The sequence below is a fragment of the Tetrahymena thermophila genome (genome assembly GCF_000189635.1).
Source record: "Tetrahymena thermophila SB210 genomic scaffold scf_8254898, whole genome shotgun sequence".
NCBI lineage: Eukaryota > Ciliophora > Oligohymenophorea > Hymenostomatida > Tetrahymenidae > Tetrahymena > Tetrahymena thermophila.
The window spans coordinates 1-1,165 of record NW_002476626.1 but is presented as its reverse complement, the minus strand read 5'-3'; the positions used below and the strand labels follow the sequence as shown (position 1 = coordinate 1,165).

The 1,165-nt window shown below is 21.2% G+C and overlaps 1 protein-coding gene across 1 annotated transcript; it reads left to right on the top strand. All coding sequences in view use genetic code 6, as the record gives it.

Moving 5' to 3' along the window:
* Positions 1–383: 383 nt before the first annotated feature.
* On the top strand, positions 384–826 carry TTHERM_002653418 (hypothetical protein; the record flags this gene model as incomplete). Its single annotated transcript, XM_012795225.1, has 2 exons — positions 384–473; positions 737–826. Coding segments are annotated over 2 exons (180 nt in total), but the record flags the coding sequence as incomplete, so codon positions are not given.
* Between the last annotated feature and the right edge of the window lie 339 nt (positions 827–1,165).

Here is a 1,165-nt window from a genome sequence, read left to right as displayed (position 1 = left end):
TTATTTTTTCTTCAATATTTAAAAAGTGATAATAAAATTGGTGACAAAGGTGCATCAGGCTTAGGTTCTGGTTTAGCAAATTGCATTAATCTCTCAAATTTGACACTTGACCTTAGGTAAAATAAGTTTATTTGTTGGATTGTGATATTTTTAATTATAAAAACTAATTAAAAACAACAAAGCTCTTTTTTCTTTTTCTTTTTCTTTTTATTGTGCTTGCTTTTTTTTGTTCTTTCTTTGTTAATTTATTTAGCTCATCCTTTTATTTTCAAATTTTTTATTTTTTTTATTAATTAATTAATCTTATTATTTCATATTTTTTCTTCATTTTTTCCTTCTAATTAACTATTTAATGATATATTTTTTCTTCAATATTTAAAAAGTTCCAATAAAATTGGTGATAAAGGTGCATCAGGCTTAGGTTTTGGTTTAGCAAATTGCATTAATCTCTCAAATTTGGAACTTTCCCTTAGGTAAAAACAGTTTATTTGTTTTGGATTGTGATATTTTTAATTATAAAAAGTAATTAAAAACAATAAAGCTCTTTTTTCTTTTTCTTTTTATTGTTCTTGTTTTTTTTTGTTCTTTCTTTGTTAATTTATTTAGCTCATCCTTTTATTTTCAAATTTTTTACTTTTATTATTAATTAATTAATCTTATTATTTCATATTTTTTCTTCATTTTTTCCTTCTAATTAACTATTTAATGATATATTTTTTCTTCAATATTTAAAAAGTTCCAATAAAATTGGTGATAAAGGTGCATCAGGCTTAGGTTTTGGTTTAGCAAATTGCATTAATCTCTCAAATTTGAAACTTTACCTTACGTAAAATCAGTTTATTTGTTTTGAATTGAGATATTTTTAATTATTAAAAGTAATTAAAAACAACAAAGCTCTTTTTTCTTTTTCTTTTCTTTGTGCTTGCTTTTTTTTGTTATTTCTTTGTTAATTTATTAAGCTCATCCTTTTATTTTTAAATTTTTTACTTTTATTATTAATTAATTAATCTTATTAATTCATATTTTTTCTTCATTTTTTCCTTCTAATTAACTATTTAATGATATATTTTTTCTTCAATATTTAAAAAGGTCTAATTAAATTGGTGCAAAAAGTGCATCAGGCTTAGGTTCTGGTTTAGCAAATTGCATTAATCTCTCAAATTTG